A 20,025-nucleotide genomic window follows, 5' to 3' on the forward strand; every position below is an offset into this window, starting at 1 on the left:
AAGTTGGTGTAAATACAAAGACTCCCACTGAATTCAGTGAGAGTGAGAAAGTATCTTCCTTCACCATAACTACACAGACAAGCAAACTTAGGCTTTGAAGTCTCCACTTTCCTGAACTCCAGTCAGAACACCCACATTTCAGACAACAGAGCAGAGATGCCCAGTAGGGCACTTAGGGCCCTGCAGAGCCTGCTGATGGGTTTCCTGGTGCCCCTTTGCTTCTTACCCAAACAACCATAATCAGTCTGGATTTATCACTCCACACTGAAATAGGAGGTAGCTCAAAAGAACCCAGGAAGCATCAGTTTTGTGTTATCAGGGAACGGCCATTCAGAAACAGCACTCTTTACTACAGGCTTGCAACCTACCAACATTTTCTAATTAACCTCTACACTTCATGGAAGCCATCTACCAGCTACTTTAGCCATTGTTCCTGCTGGCCAAGCATTCATGACCCTTGATTAGAATTCCATACAACAGCCCCAAATGACAGACAGAGTTCTAATGCAGCTACCTGCAAGGCTGGTAAGTCCCCCCCCCCCCCATTCTGCAATGTTTATTTTGGGATAAAGGGCCCAGAATGCAAACAGCATGCCAAATGATATCTCATCATGGATCTACAAAGGGACATTATAATATTGGCCATTTTATTTTCAATTCCTTTCCTAAACATCACTATCATGGAGTTTCAATACTGTTTGGGTTGTTTCACAGCTGTGTTATTTTAATAGCTGTCAGCTTTCTTTAGCACAGGACTCACATTAGGAGGCTGGTTGAGAGAGTCATTCACTGTCTGTACCAATGTGCTCTAGCAAGTGAGAAGGGTTACTGGTGTTTGTAATCCCAAATCACTGCTGGTGTACTATAAACTGTACAGACCAGGATGGGGGGGGAACTGAGCACAGGAACTGCTGGTAATAACACCAGCTGGTGGCAACAGTAAACCTTCTAAAATGGAGAAATCATACATGGAAGAAATGTCAACCAAAATTATTGTCATCTGGAACAGCCAATCAGCATGAGCAGCCCATTCCCAGATTCTGGATTGGAAGAAACAAAAACTCAACTATGCCTGGCCCTCCTTGCTATGCAGACTGGAAAACAGATCCACACAGTGCTAGAACTGAGCTCCTTATACTGTGAAGCCTCTGTTATACAACGGAGACAATTCTTTCTGTGACATCTTTCCAACTATCTGGTATATTTGGTTCATGCTGACAAGAGGCCCATGGAGAATTCCCAGTACCCCATGATGTACTGTTTTTGCTGTTTGTGGGTTAAAAAATGCCTGGTGGGAAGACATGAGAGAACCTTTTCAGTGGCAGGCCCAAAACTATAGAAGTATCTCTGTGGGAAGGTGCAGCTTGCCCTCTCACTTTTGATCTGCAGGAGGTAGCTGAAGACAGTTTTATTTACAATTGCGTTTGAGATGTAGAGGTATCTGTGTCATATGGCTTGAGTGGCCATGCTTCCTTCTCTGTGCATCAGCCTATCAAAACGCTATGGGTCCTCAGGACAAGATTCAAACTCCCATGTTCAGAGATCCCAGGAATGTGGGGGTTACAGCACTGCTACTGGGCACCCTACAGTCCTACATACCACACAGGGTCCTCCCTTCCTTTGTCCTTTTCCCTATGTGTATGAGTGGGGGCAGGGCAACCTCAAGAAGACAAGCCACCACAGGTGGGCACTGCCAGCCTGCCCCAGTCATGGCTGACACAGGGGCATCACCGGTACCCTGCCAATTATTAGTGGGTGTAGACAGTATTGCTATGGACTTATCTGCTGTTGCTTTTCTCTCAGTTCCTTATAGTTAGCTCGTTTTTTAAAAATCTCATATTTGCTAAAAGAGAATAGGATACTAACTAGCTAGGTAGCTATGTATTTTATTGAATTATTTTATAACTTTACATGTTTTAATTGTTCAGATGTTTAAATGTTTTAATGCATACCACCTTAAGGACTTGGATTGCATGGAAAGGTTGCATAAAATCTTTTAATTTTTTTTTAAATACACCAGCATGCTCTAAAGTCTGGAACTCAGGACTACTATGCCTGTTATTGTGTTGGACAATACATACATGGATTATTTTATTTCCATAACCATTCACTTTTATTAGTTGACCTGACAGTTTGTTGCTTCGCCCCCAGCAAGTGCAAATTTTCTTCCCATGACTTTGTACAATATTAAATATGTTAATTCATTCTAAACCACATAGATCCAAAGTCACAGGCAAACTTTTTACATAATACATGTCTCTGGATTCCTTAGCTCATCTTCAGTCTTACATACTCATTTGCATAGCAAATCTGTGTTGTGACAAAACAGAAAGGACTGGCATACTGCCTAGATAAGAGAAAAGACAACTCTATTTATAAGGAACAAACTTGGTCTCTGTAATACTCTGTTCATTAGTTTCAATATCTATAGTAAAACCATGTTAGCTAGCATGCTGTCTTGAGTGTATTATATGCACAATTTTGTATTCTGGTTGCCACAAACAATTTTTCCCTGCTTAATGGCATTCTGAAGTTTCCAGTGGGCAATTCAGAAGTTCTGCCTCTGTTAAATGTCTACTATATCACAGCCTTTGTTATTCTACTGCAATAACCCATGCATACCTAGTACAGTAAGAGGGGAAAAAGAAGTAGGGGTAGGCTAACCAGCTTTCACACTGGCTCCTAGCTCCAGAGGCATATCTGGGAAAAATGCACCCGATGCAAAATGTGAGTTTTCCGCCCCGCCCCCCACCCATGGGTGGCTGCCCTCACCCACCACAACCAAACCATTTTTTTTGCACTGGCGGAAAACTCAGATTTTGCACTTGGCTACATTTTCTCTAGATTCACCTCTGGACATATCTGCAGCTAGTATTCAAACTTCAACTAAAATCTGTAGGCAAACATGTATTTTCTTGATAAATTCAACCAAATGCAAAAAGAACTGGGAAGGAACAAAACCCCGACAACTTGGAAACATGGACAAGGGAGGTTCCAAGAAGATGCTGAATTGAAACCAAAGCCAGCCATGTGAAAAACTAGCCAGTAGCTATCTGTATAGGCGACCTGACTGTCTTTTCAATAAGTCCGCCGATCTCCTATCAGCTGAACAGAAGGGGAATTCATGCTAAATTCCACTTTCCTTTCACAGTCAAAGAAAGAAAAGGGACACTGCACAGTTCTTCCACACAGCAAGACAGGGATGATAAGTGCCTGCAGAGACATAATCAGTTTTCCAATGTTAACACATACGCCGCCACCCCCCCCCCAAAAAAACCACAAAGCTGCATCTTCTCTGCAAGTGTACTTCCTTGGGGCATGTTTACAAGGTGGCTTAAACTCACTTCCCTCCTCTTACCATTGGGCGGCCCCTCCCCAGGGAACGGGGGAGCAGCCAGTGCCAGAAGCAGCACCAGCCTCCCCGAGGGTGGGAGACACATGGCCGAGCCGGCTGCAGCCCAGGCCAGACAGACCCACGTGGCCGCTGGCAGGGGAGGAAGCAGACAGCCGGTCTCAGCCGGCACACAAACGGCCGACTGCACCCAGTGACCCAGGTCCGTGGCCCCGAACAGGGCACAGCAGCCATGCCCAGGTCCTGCTCAGCCAGGAAGGGACTGAGCCCCACCCTCCCCTCAAGCCAGAAGGTGGGGAAAAGAGGGCGCCCACCTGCCACAGTTCAGGGAAGATGGGGTTGGGGTTGGGATGGAGAGCTGGGGGAAGCAGCTGGCAGGCCAGGTAGAGGGGAAGGGGAAGGGGCATGGGGCGATTTCCCGCCCTCCATGTGACAAAGTGGCCGCCCAGGGACATATGATCTCATATGCCCCCGTGGGCGGTACGCCCCTGCCTAGCTCAAGTCTGACTTCAAGCATATTATTTCAATCAGAGAACTCCATGGATCTGAGAAACCTGAAAAACAGGGAGCACTATAAACATTTGAATATCAGAAGAATTCTCATAGCACACAAAAAAGGACATCTTTAAGACATCTAAATCTGCTCTGTCACAGCATCACTTGCTACTCCCTTGCAGCCCAAGTTAGAGACAAAGGGATGCATAGAAGCTTAAGCCCAAACCTATCAGAATAAAAAACTTGCATCTTTACCCCCAACTTCTAAGATTGCCTGTAAGGTCAAAGTAAGCACTGATTCAGTGCACTGTGTTGTGGACTCCTGCAAAAGGGCCTAATATAATTCCCTCCATCAGTCAAACTCCATCCTTACAGCACAGCGCTGTATCTTACAGGAAAGTCTGTCACAGTGTTAGGCAACAAAGCAAAGGAGAGCTGGGGGATGGGGAGCCTCAGCATCCTTCATAGCCTGCTACTGCCCTTTCTAATGAGTGTGGGAACCATTATGGCAAACCATGATAGTGCTTACTTCTACATGCCCACCTCCCACAGTACATGCTGAGCTAATCACCCCCTGGGGTGTGCTGACCTTTCCTGATGTCAACATTTGCTCTATTGTTAGCGCACACAAAGAAACTGCCCGTGCGTTTCCCCCGGGCATTTTAAAGAGACATTCTAAAGCAGCATTACCCAGTAGCATAATATGGCACAGCAGTGCTCTGTTACTACATAGCTCTGCAGAAAGAAGCCAACCTTGATTTTAACATACACAATGAAAACAGGAGGTTTTAGCACTATGTCCTCAGGATTAGGAGTCTGCCATTCCTCACCACACACCTGTTTACAAGGAGAGGGATGCACACTAGCCATATACAGCTATAGAATGAACTCTGAAGGGAATATTTGAAGGGTTTTGGTAGGAAGGGGGATAAATAACAGTGTTCTCACTAAACAGCTGACTGGATTCTACTTAGCAGTTCAACACGTGCACCTCGGCAGAATCCAGGATGCAACAGGAACTGGCTGCTCTGCTGAAAACACAACGAGCACCAAGGACAGATCAAATCTACCTGGAGAGGGGCAGGTATGTCATGTAGCACTCCTTATAACCACAAAGGAAGCAAAACGAGGGAATGTACCTTGTTCAAAAGTATAGTTTCTGCCAGCAAAGCCCTTAGTTAACAGAAGGAAGGGGGAGCAGAAATAACTGAATATGAAATTACTCTGTGCCAATGGCAGGATGAATCTATTTGAACTTGGAACTGAAAACAAAAAGCTGCACCAAAGTACCTCTCAGCTTCAGCCAGGAAAAAGGTACATTATATCATTTGGATAAATTATGAAACTCATTTATTTTGCCTATCTTTTACATAAAATACAGTCAGGGCACTGGCTCTAATCCTGGATTGTTGGAAAACTCACGGAGTATTCTGTGTCTTCAAAGAAATTTTGCCCAGAATTGCTCACTCGTTTACAAGTCTACCTTTGCAATTCTAAAGGTTGGAAACTTGCTTTTTTAATTTGAAGAGAGGTGAGATTCCCAAAAAGAATTCTGAATATATCTAACTCCTTGCTTTTAAGGGGTATGTATGTCTCCCTGCAGTGGCATAGCACAAAGGGGATGGGGAGGGGTGCGTGATGCACTGGGCATGCACCAGTGCGGGGGCGTGGCAGGTGGGGGCATGGCAGGGGCAGAGGCTCATGCGTTCCCCGGGCACAGTTCCCCCTTGCTCCGGCCTTGTCTCTCTGTGAACTTGTGTGGAAACACAGAACTCACTTAGGCCATCCAATACATAACATTCTTCAGAAATGTTTACAAAATACTATCACTGAGCTCAGGATTTCCTCATGTAACCTAGAAAAGTAACATTTTAAATCACAGTCCTAAACCTGATTATACCCTTCATGGTCCACTGAAGTCAATGAGCTTAGAAGGGTGGCACTCTATTTAGGGTAGAAAAGTGTTTTAGTCTGTTGGAACAAACAGAAAAAGAAGCACTTTTAAAAGTATTGCTGTGGTACAAATCCATAGAAGCAGACACCACAATAAACTCATCAGTCTTTAAATGCCACTGGACTCCTTTTAATGTATATATACTGAACTTCACTGACAGACGTTGGCACCAAATGATAGTTAAGACACTAAAACTGACTAACAAAATGAAATCTCCACTAATACCATATCACAGGTCATTTCATTAGCTAAGAACCTCAGTACTAGTTGGGAATAGTGGATCTTCTTTCATCACGCCCTTCCTTCTCGTTCTCTGAATGTTATATAGTCCCATTCATACAGGCCATCTTAATTCAGCAAGGTTTATTACCATCCCATTCAGTCTGGATGCACTTAAAGAGCCTGGTATAGTGCAGTGATTGCAAGCATCAGTTCAGCCCTGAACTCACTACAAGCCTTCAGCAAACCTATTCTTTTGTCAGACTCAGCATCTCACCTACAATACAGAGATAATAATCACCTAGTGTGTTCAGGGTTATCATAAGAATTACTGAAATATTGTATGTGAAGTGCCCTAAACGCTTAGAAAAACCACTATAAAATGGTATTACTTTTAAATGTCTCCAACAAACTATCCCAGTATTTTAGAAATATATGTAAAAGCACCACCCTGGAACAATGATGGAAACAAATTCAAGAGCTCGTTCAAATGGTGGTATTTTTGTTGCCCTACATTTCCAGTGAAACTATATATGCTGAAATTATCTGACCATCTTTCAACTACTACTGACATTTTGCTTTCAAAAGCATCATACAGCATAGTTTTCACACATCACTCACATCCTTCAAAAACAAGTATGCCTGTTTTGTTCATTTTAAGTGCTTTGCTCTGGCTAGGTCACAAAGCAACAGGGAAGATAAACACATCTTACAGCAGTCTGTCCTGTCTACTATACATACTTCCTGACCTTCATTGGCCATTCTTTAAAGTACATTTCAAACATCTGAGACAGGGCTATGGTCTCTCTACATACATCTTTACTCACCTACACCTCAAGAACTGCAGTTTGAAGGTGGCAGACAACTTTTCTGTTCAGTTTGTTTGAAACCTTTGCATCAAAAACTCTCCAAATATCAGTTTTCACTTTATCAAGTCATATATGCACCCCTTGGGCTCCTCTATGCAGAGCCAGTAAACAAGTCTAACACATCTCATGCTCTGAGATCACACTCTGACATTACACAGCTGTGCAGTTAACCCCCATTGTCTTAATAAACACATGTACTATTTCTGTAACATAAACCCCCTGAAGTGTATTTTTGGTTAGGGTCAATGATAGATAAATGTCCACAGCATCCTCGTCCACAGGAACACCACAGGAACCAATGGATAAGAATGATGCACATGCACATTAATATACATATTGATATTGCTGTCAGTCACACCCCTGCTACAATGCTACGTCAATGACTCCCGTTAATAACAGCCTATATGAGAGTGTCAGACTAGTATCTGACAGAACCAAGCATGAATCCTCATTCTGCTACAGAAGCATTCTGGGTAACCATGGGGTTACCTCAACCCAATCCACCTCACAGGGATGATGTGAGGGCAAAATGGAGGAGAGGAGAACTGTGTAAATCGCTTTTGGTTTCTATTGGAGGAAAAGGCAGTCATTCATGCCTGTTAATTAACAGAAGTCATTAAGAGGAGTAAGGTGTCATAAACAAAGTGCATACATACATAAAACATACACAGCAAAGGGAGAACAGGAACAATATAGGACACTCCCTACCCTATGGAAGTTAGAAGCGTAACATATCTGACTTTCCCCCCCCAAAAAATTAACCAGTGTGGTGAATTTCTAAAGGTCACTTTGCTCTACACAACTGGAACCTATAATTTAAAGAGCAAAGACAAAGAGATAAGCTCAGCTCCAGGAGAAAGAGCTCTGACTGGCATGTGCTACAGGTTCAGGGGAGTGGCAGGATGCATTCTGGATACAGTACTAGGGAATCGCTTCTGCAAATGCCTTGTAGCCCCAGCAAAGAATCATTCCAAATCAAGGTCTTGTGACACCATTACTCCCAGAAAGAACTGGAGGTCAGGAGGAATCCCAAAGCCTCACAAGTCCACAAAGCACAAGTCCACTGCCAAACCAAGTCAATTAAACGCTGAAGTCAAGGTAATGCAAATGAAACACTAAAGGCAATCATGGACCCAGGAGCAGCTTTTTAGCTCTTGAGGAAGACCAAAATGGACCAGTTATGCACATTAAATGAGTGCAAATGCATGTCTACCCCAGGCTCTACACAGATACTCAAGCAGAGGGGTGATATAGCGGAACCCCGCCCATCCCCTAGCCTGGAAGAACACCCCCCCCCATGCCCCATGAGACTCCTGCCCCCGCCCAAGTGTAAGGGGCGGCCTTTCCGCAGCAGCAGCAGCAGCAGCCCTCACCTTCTCCACGTTCTCCACCGTGAATTCCAGGCTCTGCTGGAGGGGGGGCTCCCCTCGGCGCTCCATGGCGCCCGCACGACCAAGGGCTGCGCCTCGCCCTCACCTTCCAACGGGGCTCAGCTATAGCGGGGCAGGAGTCGGCAAGAGCAGCATCTTGAGGGGGGTGGAGGCGGAGAGAGAACCGACACCCCCCCCCCCGCCACACGCACACACACACACACAGAGGCAGAAAGAGCGCTTCTCTGTCTCCACAGAGGGAGGGGCGGGAGAGGCAGGCGGTGCGTGTCAGCCTGTCAGCGGAGCTTGAAGTGGGGGTTGATTCTTCTCTAATGGAATTAAAAACAGGGGGGTCCGGGGGGAGGGGCCAGTCTCTCCCTGTCCCCAGTGGGACGAAGGGCGGGGAGCTCAGCCGGGAAAGAGCCGGTCATGGGGAATCGAAGCAGCCCACCCCCGCCACGGCAGTCCACCTGCGCGCCCTCCAGAGGATTACGAATGGGATCGGCCGGGGAGGGGGGGCTCTCTTTCCTGTTCTCGAAGGGGGCGAAGTGGGGGAGGAGGCTGTCCATTCACTCGCCGGAGCGGTGGGTGGGTCCGTCTGTCTGCTTATTCCGCTGGCTGCTCCGCTGTGCGGTCCGCGCTGCTCAGGCAAGTCGCGCAATCTGCCTGCAGCGGAGACGACGCGCAGCTCCGCCACCGCCTCCCCAGTCTCGCAGCCGGGCTAATTGACTGACAGTTGGGCCGGGTACCCGGCGGGGCAATCACAGAAAAGCGGGGAGGGAGAGGGTCCTTATGTATCATCAAGGTGTCCTAGTGAAACGCCCGCCTACCGGCTCTTTCGCTTCTCGTCCATTCAGGCGCTGGAGTCACCTTTTTGCTCAAAGGACTGGTCCTATATTGTGGGTTCATGGGAGTTGTAGTTCTGACCCTCCTCCGACCTCTGCAAGATATCTGAATATTCATGGGAGTTGTAGTTCCTACAGTGGCCTTTCCCTGTTGCACCCCCTGGTGGGGAAAGTAGAGGTCTTGTGAAATCGGGAAGATTCTGATACTTTGAAAGAGGGAGAAAATACTCTGTCTCCTTTTGTCACAGTGAGCATGATTTTGTAGACCTCTCTGTCATGGCCCCCAAGTCATATTGTTTCTACTTTAGAAAGTCCTAAATCCTTAGCTTTTCCTTATGGGAGCCCCCCGAACAGTTGAACATTTTGGGAGGGGTTTTTTTCTCCATATTCTTCTGCTCCCCAATACCATTTTTGTGATGAGGCAACCAGAATTGTAAACAGCATCCCAAATGAAGCCATAGATCTGTGCCAGGGTATTGTGATAGGCCATTTTTTCTAATAATTTCTAGCACAGCATTTTCAGTTCCATCAAGCCAGTGGCGTAGCTAGGGAAAATGGAGCCCGGGACAAAATCTGAGTTTTGCAGCCCCCCCCCCCCCATATAGGCAGCGTCCCTCCCCCACCACTATCAAACAACTTTTTTTGCACCAGGTCATGTCAAAGTCACCATCACATTATAGAACACGCCTCAACACATGAATCTGAACACATCCAGGGCTCCCTAGTTTAAACAACATTGAAAGTGATGCTATTTTTTGAAGTGGGGGAATCCACCCTGAAACAGAATCACTTTCAATGTTGTTTAAACTAGAGAGCCCAGATTCTCCTTTTAAATCCACCTTAAAGAGACACTCTGGGCTCTCTAGTTAAAACAACATTGAAAGTGATGCTGTTTCCGGGTAGATTTCCCACCCATCCACCCCAAACAACATCATTGGCAATGTTGGTTGTTGTGGGTTTTCTGGGCTGTGTGGCATCTGTGAATCTGTGGCTGGCATCTTCAGAGGTGTATCACAGAGAGAAGTCTGTTATACACTGTGTCCAGACTTCTCTTATAACAGACTTCTCTCTGTGATACACCTCTGAAGATGCCAGCCACAGATGCAGGTGAAACATTAGGAACAAGATCTACCAGACCACGGCCACACAGCCCGTAAAACCCACAACAAGCAGTTGAATCTGGTTGTGAAAGCCTTCAATACTGTCAATGTTTTTTCTAATCTAGGGAGCCCAGATTCTCCCTTTAAATCCACTCCAAAGGGGGTGGATTTAAAGAGAGAACCCGGGGAAAATTTGAGGGTGCCTGTCAGGAGAGCAATGTTTAAGCTAACAGTACCAAAATTTTAGGCTATCTTTAGGAGACTCTCCTGATTATACCACCCAGGTTTAGTGAAGTTTGGTTCAGGGGGTCCAAAGTTATGGACCTTCAAAAGGGTAGCCCCATCCACCATTAGCTCCCATTGGAAACAATGGAGGATGGGGTCACCCCCTTTGGGGGTCCATAACTTTCAACTCCCTGAACCAAACCTCATCAAACTTGGCTGGTATCATCAGGAGAGTCACCTGATGATAGCCTGAAATTTTGGTGCCACTAAGCTAAAACCACGGTCAACCACTACCAGTTCAGGGTCCTTCGGTGTATATGTGACTTTGTTGTTATTTGTTCCAGTGTATATGATTTTACACTTCCTTACATTGAGCTTCATTAGCACATTGTTGCCTATTTGTAGATTTGGAGGGATCCTCCTGGATCACATCACAATCTGCGTTGGTTTTCATTAGAGGTCTTGTGAAATCGGGAAGATAGTGGGTTTATCAAAATGTGTAGCCTGGCCCATTGAGTATGGTCATCATACAGTTGCCAGCAATGGTAAAAGTCGGCTGTAGAGGGTAGAGCGCCTGTGTAACTACTGCACTGTGCACAGATGCTGACTTTTGAGCACACCACTTTTCCAACAAGGTATCTTAGGTGATCAACTCTGCAGAGGACAATCAGTACCTAGGGCTGCCATTTCCTGCTCGGGGAATTCTTAGAGATTTAAGGGTCATGGGTAGTTTGGGGTGGAGGAGCAGCTCAGCAGGGATGTGATGTCAGAATTCACCTTCCAAGCTTCTGTTTCTTCCAGGAGGGCTGATCTCTCTGTAGTGTAGAGATCCATTGTTGTTCCAATAGAACTCCCAGTCCTACGCTGAGGTTGACAAATGTAATCCACCACCATCCTGTCCAACAAATGTGGAGCTCTCCAGGTCAGCCATTTTCCCCAAGTGGGTGAAAAGTCATAGGCATCACCCTAGCCTGCTGGCAGGGTTAGACTTCAACTGATTGAGGCTAAACCCCCTCCCATAATAGCATCTGTATTAGAACTGGTACTGTTTAGTATGCTCCTAAATTATTGAAATTGCAGGTAGTGGTGAACTGCCAAGCTTGCACCAAAGCATTCTGGATAATGAAAACCAACGCAGATTGTGATGTGATCCAGGTGGATCCCTCCAAATCTGCAAATAGGCAACAATGTGCTAATGAAGCTCAATGTAAGGAAGTGTAAAATCATATACACTGGAACAAATAACAACAAAGTCACATATACACTGAAGGACCCTGAACTGGTAGTGGTTGACTGTGGTTTTAGCTTAGAATCATGGTACACAGCTTGATGGAACTGAAAATGCTGTGCTAGAAATTATTAGAAAAAATGGCCTATCACAATACCCTGGTACAGATCTATGGCTTCATTTGGGATGCTGTTTACAATTCTGGTTGCTTCATCACAAAAATGGTATTGGGGAGCAGTAGAATATGGAGAAAAAACCCCTCCCAAAATGTTCAACTGTTTGGGGGGCTCCCATAAGGAAAAGCTAAAGGATTTAGGACTTTCTAAAGTAGAAACAATATGACTTGGGGGCAGTGGTGGGATTCAGCAGGCTAAAATGGTGCTTGTAAACAACCAACTGTTAAATTATTTGAATACCACCACCGGAACCAGTTGTTAAATTATTTGAATCCCACCACTGCTTGGGGACCATGACAGAGAGGTCTACAAAATCATGCTCACTGTGACAAAAGGAGACAGAGTATTTTCTCCCTCTTTCAAACTATCAGAATTCAGGATATACAAACCAATAAGCAACAGATTCAGGAAAGCCGAAACACCATGTGTATAAGTGTCTTCTAAAATTCACTGCCACAGAATGAAATGATGGCTTCTTGCTTATGTGTGTGTCTTAAGTAGTGTCAAGTTGTTTCTGACAGGGTGTTTCTATGAATCACTAACCTTCAAAACATCCTTCCATTGACAACCTTGCTCAGGCCTTGCAAACTGAGCGCCTTAATTGAGTCAATTAAGGGTCTTCTACTTTTCCAGCTGCCTTCAGTTTTTCCTACATCATTGACTTTTGCAGTGACTCTTATCTTCTCATAATGTGACCAAAGTAAGATAGCCTCAGTTTGATCATTTTAGGTTCTACAGTCTGTAGTCCACTTATTTGTCTTTCTGGTGGTCCACAGTATCTGTGATACTCTTCACCAACACAACATTTCAAATTAATCAAATTTCTTCCTGTCAGGTTTCTTCATTGTCAAGCTTTCACATCCATATATAGTAACAGGAAATATTATGTGTGTGTAAAGTGCTGTCAGGTCACATCTGATTTATGACAACTCTGTAGAGTTTTCAGGGTAAGAGATGGACACAGGTGGTTTTCCATTGCCTTCCTCTGCATAACCACCAGGCATTCTCCCATCTGAGTACTAACCAGGACTGACCCAGCTTAGCTTCTGAAATCTGATGAGATCAGACTAGTCTGGGCAATTAGAAATATTATAGTATGAATTATACTGATCTTAATGGTCAGCAACAATTCCTTACTCCTCTGGTGCAATCCAGATGGAAGGGAGAGCGTGGACATGGCTAGGAATGGTATGGAATGCCTCAGTCCACACATCTGCACGCACGCACGCAGTCCACACACACACACCAGATAGACATCCACTCAAACACCAGCATTGCTCTACAGTGGCACCCTTGTCCAGGTTTTGCTGCCATGAAACTGCGGGTCACCTGGCCACCAGTGCCTTTGCCCTCCCTGCCAGCAGGGGTGCCCCTTGCACCAGTGGAGGGGGCAAATGCATCAGCAGAGCCCAGCATCATTCCCACAGCCCATTCACCTCCATATTTGGATTGGGCCATCCTGGATTTTTTTTTAGCTCCTTTTTTCTAGCTCCTTCATGGCTGCCCTTTTCACTCCTAATCTGATTTCTTGGTTACAGTACCCTTTATGGTTACTGACTAAATCAAGGAGAAAAAAAATCTGTAACATTTTCAATTTCTTCATCGTCAACCTTACAATTGTGTATTTCCTCAGTAGTTATTACTTTTGTTTTCCTGACTTTCAGTTGTAATCCTGCTTTTGTAGTTGTTCCTTTAATCATCATCAGTAGTTCACTATTTTCTTCCAGTAATGTGGTATCATCTGCATATCTCAAATTGTGAATGTTCCTTTTGCCAGTTCTTGCTCCACCTGCATCTGAATCTAATGCCTAGGTTGGGATAGAATATGGAAAAAACAAAATGGTTTCCAGTTGGCAAAGATGTCAGACAAGGATGTATTTTATCTCCCTATATGTTCAATCTGTATACAGAACTTATCATAAGGAAAGTTGCATGAGATTTATGTGAAGGTGGAGTGAAAATTGGTGGAAGGAACATTCACACTATGCAGAAGACACCACATTATTGGCAAAAAATGCTGAAAACTTGTAATGACTACTGATGAAATTTAAAGCAGAAAGGCCAAAACAGGATGAGAAATAGACCAAATAAGAAAGGAGTAGTATTATATGTAAGGAATGATTATACCTGTGAGGAGGTTCATGACTAGATGCCAGATTGAAATCAACTGGGGGGGAAATAAGGGTGAGAAAAACAACAGTGATGTAATTGTGGGGTCTATTACAGATCCCCCAGTCAGACTGAAGACTTGGATGATACTTTCCTGGAAATAGATGACCAAACTTTCAGAAAGGAGAGATGTAGTAGTAGCAATGGGAGATTTCAATAATCCTGATATGTGTCAAGACTATAAGGTTCAACAAATTCCTCACTTCCCTTGCAGACAATTTCATTGTTCAGAAGGTAAAAGAGGAAACAAGGGGATCAGCTATTTTACATCTGATCTTAACCAACAGTGATTATCTGACTAATGGCGTGGAAGGGGTCATTAGATCTTTAAGTGGAAGTGACCATGTTCTCTGGAGTTTGTTATACAGTGGAAATGGGAAGCCAAGCACAGTCAGACACATGTTCTAGACTTTAACAAAGTTGATCTCAGTAAATGTAAGGAACTACTGGATGTGATCTCATGGTTAAGAATACTAAAAGAGAAGGGAATGCACAATAGATTGGGGTTCCTTAAAAGTGAGATACTTAAGGCACAATTTCAGACAGTTCCAATGAGGAGGAAAAACAAGAGATGTTTAAAGGAACCAGGATGGATGTCTAAAAACTTTCAACTGAGCTAAGATTTAAAAGAGACATGCACAAAAATGGGAAAAGGGGAAATCATTAAAGAGGAATTCAACAAATAGCTAGCATGAGTGGTGAGAAAGTCAGAAAAATTAAAGTGCAGTACAAGGTGAGGTTTGCTACAGAAGTTAAAATCAATAAAAAGGGCTTTTTTGTTACGACTGTAGCAAAAGGAAATGCAAGGAACTGGTAGGATCACTGTTTGGAGAAGATGGTGAAATGGTAACAGAAGACAGAAAAAAGACCAGAATTACTCAACACTTTCTTTGCCTTGGTCTTCTCCCAAAAGGAAGTGTTCAACCTGGGGAAAATAAAGCAGATGGTTCAGTAGGAGAAATTCAGCACAGAATAGATAAAGAGGTAATACTGAAATACCTAGCTACTTTAAATGAATTCAAGTCTCCAAGACCTGGTGAACTATATCCAAGGGTATTAAAAGAACTGGCAGAAGTAATCTCAGAACCACTGGCAATAATCTTTGAGAACTCCTGGAGAGCAGAAGTCCCAGCAGACTGAAGGAGGGCAAATGTCCCCATCTTCAAAAAGGGGAAAAATGAAGACCCAAACAATTACCATCCAGTCAGCCTGACAGCAATACCAGGAAAGATTCTAGTACAGATCATTAAACAGTCTGTAAACATTTAGAAGAGAATGCCATTATCTCTAAAAGTCAACATGGGTTTCTCAAAAACAAGTCATGCTAGACTACTCTTATCTCTCGCTTTTTTTGTTGTTGATAGAATGACACGCTTGGTAGATGAAGGGAATACTGTAGATGTAGCGTACCTTGATTTCAGTAAGGCCTTTGACAAGGTCCCCCATGATATTTTTACAAAAAAGCTAGTAAAATGTGGGCTAGACAATGCTACTGTAAGATGGATTTGTAACTGGTTGACTGACCAAACCCAAAGGGTGTTTACCAATTACTCATCTTCATCTTTGAGAGAAGTGACAAGCATGGTGCCACAGGGTTCTGTCCTGGGCACAATTGTATTTAATATTTTTGTCGGTGACTTGGATGATGGAATAGAGGGCGTGCTAATCAAATTTGCAGATGACACCAAATTAGGAGGAGTAGCTAACACCCCAGAGGACAGGATCAGAATTCAAAATGACCTGGACAGATTAGAGAGCTGGGCTAAAACTAATAAAATGAATTTCAACAGGGAGAAATGTAAAATACTACACTTAGGCAGAAAAATTAAATGCACAGATACAAGATAGGTGACACCTGGCTTGACAACAATACATGTGAGAGGGATCTGGGAGTCAACAGTGTGATGTGGCAGCTAAAAAACTAATGCGATTCTGGGCTGCATAAATTGGAGCATAGTGTCTAGATCAAGTAATAGTACCACTTTATTCTGCATTGGCCAGACCTCATCTGGAATATTGTGTCCAGTTCTGAGCATCATAAATCAAGAAAGATATTTTCAAGCCGGAAGAGGGTGACCAAAATGGTAAGAGGTCTGCCCTATGAGGAGAGACTTAGGGAACTGAATATATTTATTATATTCAGTATTAACCTGGAGAAGAGAAGGTTGTTTAAACAATAGCCATGTTTAAATATTTGAAGCAATATAATGTTGAAGAGTGAGAAAGCTTGTCTTTTCTGCTCTAGACACTAGGACACTGAGTAATTGATTCAAACTATGAGAAAAGAGATTCCACATAAACAATAGGAAGAATTTCCTGATGGTAAGGGCTGTTTGACAGTGGAATACACTGCCTTGGAGAGGATGGAGTCTTCTTCTTGGAGGTTTTTAAACAGAGACTTGGATAGCCAACTTTTGGGTGTGCTTTGATTGTGTGTTCCTACATGGCAAGGGGTTGAACTAGATGGCCCTTGTGGTCTATTCCAATTCTAAGATTCTGGGATTGCAGCTGAACATCATGAAGACAAACTAATAACTACTGTTGAATTACACAATGTTAAGGTTGTTCATTAAAAAATGAAAATATTGAAGATTTTCTATTCCTTGGCTCAGTCATTAATCGAAGAAACCAGGATGAGATTAAGATTGGGAAAGGTAACTATGAAGGAGCTAGAAAAGATCCTCATGTAGAAGGACTTATTGCTGGTGACCAAGATTTAATTAAATCATGCCATTTTGATGTATGGTTGTGAAAACTGGTCAATGAAGAATGCTGACAGGAAGAAAGTGGATTCATTTGAAATGTGATGTTGGAGGAGAGTATCACAGATATTGTGGACCACCAAAAAGACAAATAAGTGGATTGTAGATCAAATCAAGCCTGAACTCTCGCTAGAAACTAAAATGACCAAATGGAGACTATTATACGTTATGAGAAAACCACAGGAAAAGATAATAATGCTAGGATAAGTTGAAGGCAGCAGGAAAAGAAGAAATAAAATGAATTGACTCAATCAAGGAAGCCATAGCCCTCAGTTTGCAAGGCCCAAGCAAGTTTGTTAATGATAAAAACCTTTTGGAGGTTGTTAATTCATATGGTTGCATATGGAAGCAACTTGATGGCACTTACATATACAACATACATGGTGGTCATCACAGTCTTACGTGGATTTTATTTTTCATCTTTCCCCTTTTATAGCTACCAGATTTCTTTCCTCAAAATTCTCTCTCTTCTGAGTAACATGTCAATAGCTATAAGATTAACCTTAGCCTTAAATTGAACGAGAAACTTGGTTCAATAGAACCAAGATCTTGGTACAAATCAGATGACATAGGCCATTTCCCCACTTTTAAAATGACACCCGTTTCGTCTGGTCCAGGACCTTTTTAGCGCGAGGGTCGTGTTCCCCGGGCTTCCCCACTGCCCCGCGCCGTTTTGAGCAGCGCCAGAATGACCCGCGCTGAGGGGGCGCAAGAGCAGCAGAGTCGGGGCGGCTGCGTTGTAGCCACCCCTGTAGTGGGGAGTGCAGTTGGACCCCGCGCTACTCGGCGAGAGTAGCGCGCAGCAAACAGTGAGTGGGGAAAGGGCCATAGTCTAAGCATTTCAGATTGAGGAAGCCTTCTAGAATCTCTTTTTATGATGTTTGCTGTGAGTTGGGGTATTTATGAATGGAGCTGGTATGCTTCACTGTTGCTGTTTGGTCCCTCCCCCCAGAGAAGCACAAAGCCAATTTCACACAGCCTTATCAGGCTTTATTGCTACAGGAAGTTGCTATTGTACAAAAATAGTTTATTCAAATGCAAATCAAGGGTGTGGAATATAAAATCAGGAAAGGAGAAAGAGGGAAATGCCTCTGCTCAGGCCAAGTGGGGAAAATAGAATTGGAATTGCTGGTCACAGGCCCAGGGCATAACTTCAGCACTGGCTTGAAACAGTATGCCAGACTTCTCCTCAGCACTATAAATACGTGCCACTGGGGGTGAAGAGGGGTGCAAACAAATAAATAAATAACTTAGAGAATAAATAACCTTATTCAGAAAGGGTCCACTTCCAGGGCAGGAAGGGACTGCTCTACAGAAGGCCTTACCCTACTGTCACCAGGTGAAAGCTGAACCAGGGTATGGCATGACCCTGTGGCCAAACTCCAAGCTGCTGGCAGTGGTGGGTGTGTGAGGGAATGTTTTAAAACAGGACAGTATCACTGTCATTGGCTTTACAGGGCAAGCCCCTTAGTTAGCTGCCGATGTTCTGTCTTCTTGGAAAGATGTGGCCAGCTTCACATAATTTAGACCTCAGCTTCCACCTGTTGAAAACCTGTTCTTCTCATCACACCAAATGTTCCAGTCAGGCCAGAGGAAGACCATTCCAAACCAGGGAAGTACCAAAACCTGTCCTTGGTAAGCAGCTGGCTATGTTAGCTCAGGAATGCCAGAGGGTGGTAACCTTAATGGAACAGAGAGTCAGAATTATAAGTTGACTCTGAAGCTTCTACAGAGGGTTGAAAAACTGTCCTCCAGTGGTATCTGATTCCTGATGGTGCTGGAGTAACTGGCAAAAAGAGCTGGTAAGCTGAAATAAAGAGGGTGCTAGTGATGATGGGAACGTGGAACTTGCAGCTGATGGGGCCAGATGACCTTATTAAAGAGCCTCCTTGCCTGGGGAAGGACCAGTATTACAGAAGCATGTCTGAGAAGGAGCTCATTAGCACCATAAGCAGGCTCTGTCTTTAACCCACATCCCTCAAACGAGGGTTGGGAAATTCCAACACTGCATCTTTGCTGTCTGAGCAAATTCAAAATCCTGTTGACTGACCAAGCCCTAAAGCAGAAGGATCCACCCAGAGTGGGGCTGCAGCCATCATGGGGCTGAGCTTGCCTGAGTATCACAAAGCTACCACCTTCTTGCTGGTGGCTTGTCAAGATGTCCTACAAGGATGCAGCTGGAGCCCCAGACATGTCTGAGCCACACTTCTCTCTTGTTTATTCACCACTTGCAGTTTCTGCCTGGCAACAAAGGCCCACCATGCCCCACAACCCTCCTCCTCCTGTGTCCCAGACAGAACAGGCTCTTGACACTGCTGTAGCCTGGGCACTAACACCTGTCAAGTAGGTGACTCTGTGAGCTCCAAGCAGGTGGGCAGTTCCTTCAGCCCACACACTTGCATTCTGCTGCTGAGAGGTTGTCCACAGTATGCCAAGAATTCTGCACATCCATGAAGGACACAACTTCATACCGAACAGGGCGGCAGCAGGGATTGGAGGAGAGATGTTTGTCACGCGTTAGAACGTTTATCTGTAGCAGGTTTTGCAAGGTCAGGTCATAGTTTGTGCGGGCTGACGCACACGACCCATTGCAGTAGCTGAACAGTACAAGCTCCTCTGATTCAAAGCCAAGTCCCAGGTCCCGCACCTTGAGCCTGAGGCTGTGCAGGCGGCAGTGGCGGTTGCGCTTCTTATGCCTTTCTTTGTTGGAACCTTTCTTGCCTCTGCTGGAATCTGATGGGGACCGCTCAGCCCTAAGCAGTTCTGAGGAACTCACCCCTTGCAATGTCATGTTGTCCCCTGGTGGAAAGAAAATGAAGGTAAGTCACAAGAGGTTTCCCTTAGGTTGACTCTCTAACAGCAGGACACCTATAAGGCAAGAGGTATGAGGCTTGTATGGGGCATATAGTCATCTGATCAGCCTCCTTGCCAGCATGGTGTAGTGGTTAAGAGCAGATGCACTCTAATCTGGAGAACTGGGTTTGATTTCCCGCTCTGCCACTTCAGCTGTGGAGGCTTATCTGGTGAACCAGATTGGATTGTGCACTCCAACACGTGCCAGCTGGGTGACCTTGGGCTAGTCACAGTTCTTCGGAGCTCTCTCAGCCCCACCCACCTCACAGGGTGTTTGTTGTGGGAGTGGAAGGGATAGGAGATTGTAAGCCCCTTTGAGTCTCCTTACAGGAGAGAAAAGGGGGATATAAATCCAAACTCTTCTTCTTCTTCTTCTTCTTCATATGGACTGACAGGGTGGGACAAATT

The 20,025-nt window shown here is 44.5% G+C and overlaps 2 protein-coding genes across 7 annotated transcripts in view; both read right to left on the reverse strand.

Annotated features, from left to right (window-relative positions):
- Positions 1-9,051, reverse strand: part of IPO13 (importin 13) — a 69,225-nt gene extending 60,174 nt beyond the window's left edge. Inside the window, exon 1 of one of the 3 annotated variants that reach the window (XR_007244586.1) lies at positions 8,263-9,051. Coding sequence is in view for 2 of the 3 variants with exons in the window: in XM_048497345.1 (XP_048353302.1) it covers positions 8,263-8,328 (66 nt within the window). In the remaining variant the exon portion in view is untranslated. The remainder of the gene's footprint in view (positions 1-8,262) is intronic. The other 2 variants (XM_048497345.1, XM_048497347.1) reach the window with 2 other exon arrangements.
- Positions 9,052-17,732: 8,681 nt separating this feature from the next.
- The window catches only part of ST3GAL3 (ST3 beta-galactoside alpha-2,3-sialyltransferase 3), a 247,227-nt gene continuing 244,934 nt past the window's right edge, over positions 17,733-20,025 (reverse strand). For 3 of the 4 annotated variants that reach the window (XM_048498760.1, XM_048498758.1, XM_048498759.1), the window contains one exon: positions 19,423-19,563. In XM_048498760.1, the coding sequence (XP_048354717.1) occupies positions 19,552-19,563 (12 nt within the window). In that variant the 3' untranslated portion in view covers positions 19,423-19,551. Of the gene's footprint in view, positions 19,564-20,025 lie in introns of all 4 variants that reach the window. The other variant, XM_048498762.1, reaches the window with a different exon arrangement.

The sequence above is a fragment of the Sphaerodactylus townsendi genome, linkage group LG05 (genome assembly GCF_021028975.2).
Source record: "Sphaerodactylus townsendi isolate TG3544 linkage group LG05, MPM_Stown_v2.3, whole genome shotgun sequence".
Classification (NCBI taxonomy): Eukaryota; Metazoa; Chordata; class Lepidosauria; order Squamata; family Sphaerodactylidae; genus Sphaerodactylus; species Sphaerodactylus townsendi.